General features: G+C 35.0%; 1 protein-coding gene across 5 annotated transcripts in view; it reads left to right on the top strand.

The window, feature by feature from the left end:
- The window catches only part of LOC138019815 (lysophosphatidylcholine acyltransferase 2-like), a 25,647-nt gene that overhangs the window by 15,235 nt on the left and 7,912 nt on the right, over positions 1–2,500 (top strand). For all 5 annotated transcript variants that reach the window (XM_068866724.1, XM_068866722.1, XM_068866721.1 and 2 more), the window contains exons 8-11: positions 77–131; positions 1,110–1,139; positions 1,252–1,304; positions 1,867–1,992. In XM_068866724.1, coding sequence (XP_068722825.1) covers positions 77–131; positions 1,110–1,139; positions 1,252–1,304; positions 1,867–1,992 — 264 coding nt within the window. The remainder of the gene's footprint in view (positions 1–76; positions 132–1,109; positions 1,140–1,251; positions 1,305–1,866; positions 1,993–2,500) is intronic.

The following is a 2,500-nucleotide window of genomic DNA, read 5'->3' as shown; positions in this document are numbered from 1 at the left end:
AATTACAAAGCATCAGAGTTGCATTGCAATAAATACATGTAATATTATTGAAGATGGATTTTATCTTCCTTTTCAGGTTATTATTAACTATTTTACTTTTGTGTCAGCCAAGTAATGTTGCTGAAATTGAGGTGAGTTACTTGGCCCATAGAATTATTAGTGAAATAAACCATTAGAACTGTGGGTTGTAGATGAAAGTGCAAGGATCACTTCTCTCAATTTCAACATTTATACTACAATATTGAGATGGTGAGACCTGCATCAAAGAATAAAGAGTATTTTACACTAGCTTTGCTTTAGCATTTAAAAACTGAGCAACTACAGTGGAATCCTGTTAATTTGACCACTTTCAGAACTGAGAAATTTGGTCTTATTAACGTGGTGATCATACATGTAATACCAAGAGAGGCTCAAATTACAACTGCAAAGCTGCAACCTTTTTAAACCATACTCTTGCTTATCATATATCATATCATACATCTTCATTTACCCTCAGATTTTTTTTTAGAGTAGCTTGGTGTAGCTAATATCTCCGAGCATTTACCCTCCCAACCATGATACACCACAGAAGACAGACTCCTGTAAATTAAAATCTTTTAAGTTACATGTAATTGACAACAAAACCGAGTAAAAGCAAAGACAATTTTCAGTTCTTTGTTAACAAAGAAAAGGGCTACATGTATCTATAATACTGAAATTTATTGAATAGCTGTTGTCAATTTGGTAACTTGCAATGCTTTACACAGTTCAATATTACAAAATTCAGAAATTTAGTTCAAATGGGTTCAAAAACGTCTGTGAACTTCTGTTGGCTTTGTCTTTGCTTAAGCCAATCACTTTTCATGCTAGCAGTAACTTTTGTGAGTTCATTTTCAGTTTTTATATTGATTGGTTGCAATAACAGGATACTTTTATGAAGAAAATAACTTCTGAGGACTCCAAAAGGTAGTCGGATTAACAGGATCTTTGATGAAAAAATGGGTGGCCTTTTTTTGGATTAGAAGACTTCTTGTAACTAGGTAGTTGTATTAATTGGGAGGTCATATGGTGGGCTCCCGCTTAAAGGAAAAATTAATTTTATCTTTTAATCTTCTATTCTTTTCTTACAGTTCTTACCAGTTTGGAATCCTACAAAAGAGGTATTAAAAATGAGTAGCACGTTTTTAGAGGAATTGACAAGTTGTTGAAGTCAAATTCTTAAGCCAAACTTTGAAATATATGGCTAACAAGTGAAAGTGTTTTGTATTTCAGGAGAAAGAGAATCCAAAAGTTTATGCTGAACATGTTAGACAGTATATGGCAAGGTTGGTTGGAATCCAGGTGTCAACCTCATTTTTTCTCTAGAGATAATCAAGTCTGGCCTGATTATTCCGCTCGTCTCAAAGCACAGGACAAACTTTGTTTGTCTTTGACAATGTGGTGTTATCCTAAGTGTTGATTTGCTTTGAGGAGGTGTTCCAAGGGTTGTCGGCCATTCTTTAGTGCTAATTTCCAAAGCTCTTTTTTATTTTTTTATTTTTCATTTAATTTAGTTGTGATTACCGTGATATTTATTGGTGATTTACCTGCCTTAGCATTTTAATCATTGTTGAGACTAAAAGCACTTCTATCTGTGAGATTTTTTTGAAGATCAAAATTCAAAAAAATCTTGGTTTTACATGTCAATGATTTGACTTTGCATCAGTGGAGGGTGTCATGGCCGTATATAAATGCAAATTTGGATTGATCGGCAGCCATATAGCCACTAAGTAGTTTGCAGAATTCACCAAGTACCCTTGAAAATTGATGTTTTTTTTCCAGCAAGCCAGTGAGATGGTGTATTGTGGCTGCATTGCATGTATTTCACAAAATTTGTTGCCTATCTAGGTGTCTGAATGTGCCAGTCACAGGTCACTCCTTTGAAGATGCACTTTTGATGACCAAAGCTGCTGCGCTTGGCCTCCCACCAGACACTGGAGTCATTGAGTTTTGTAATACTGCTGGCAAACTAGGGTATGCCACCATAGAACAATTAATAATTCAGCCAGTGTACATAATAATATTGTTTCATACATCACAACATGAATGCCCTGTTGAATCATTACAAAGCTCGGGTAGCGTGGTTTAATGTGATTGGTTAACAAACTTAAGTGAAAAACTGTGTATCATGGTCAGCAGTTTTGCCACACATAACAGTAATGATAGTTGAAGTTAAAATTGCTTCAGCCAATAAAAGGTTCCTGGCAAGAAATTTCCAATATGTGGTCTTGTTTGTTTTTTAAATATCAGCACATTTAAGTTGTGGAAATGACTTACCCAAGATGTATCATGAAAAAAGGGCCTTGCATCCATTGGGATGAGAAGCAGGCTTTTATCCCTTGCCCTCAATGTACATGTATTTGTCCCATTTGCCAATTTTTCTGCATAATATTATATTATTAAGGCTTGTTCGATTGACCCTATTATGTGGAGTGATGATTTAAAATGGTATGTCTGGTGTTTTGAAGCAACAAGGAAAGCA

Source organism: Montipora capricornis, chromosome 10 (assembly GCF_036669925.1).
Source record: "Montipora capricornis isolate CH-2021 chromosome 10, ASM3666992v2, whole genome shotgun sequence".
Taxonomy (NCBI): Eukaryota; Metazoa; Cnidaria; class Anthozoa; order Scleractinia; family Acroporidae; genus Montipora; species Montipora capricornis.
Note: the sequence above shows the minus strand (reverse complement) of the source record. Positions and strands in the feature narration are given on the sequence as shown.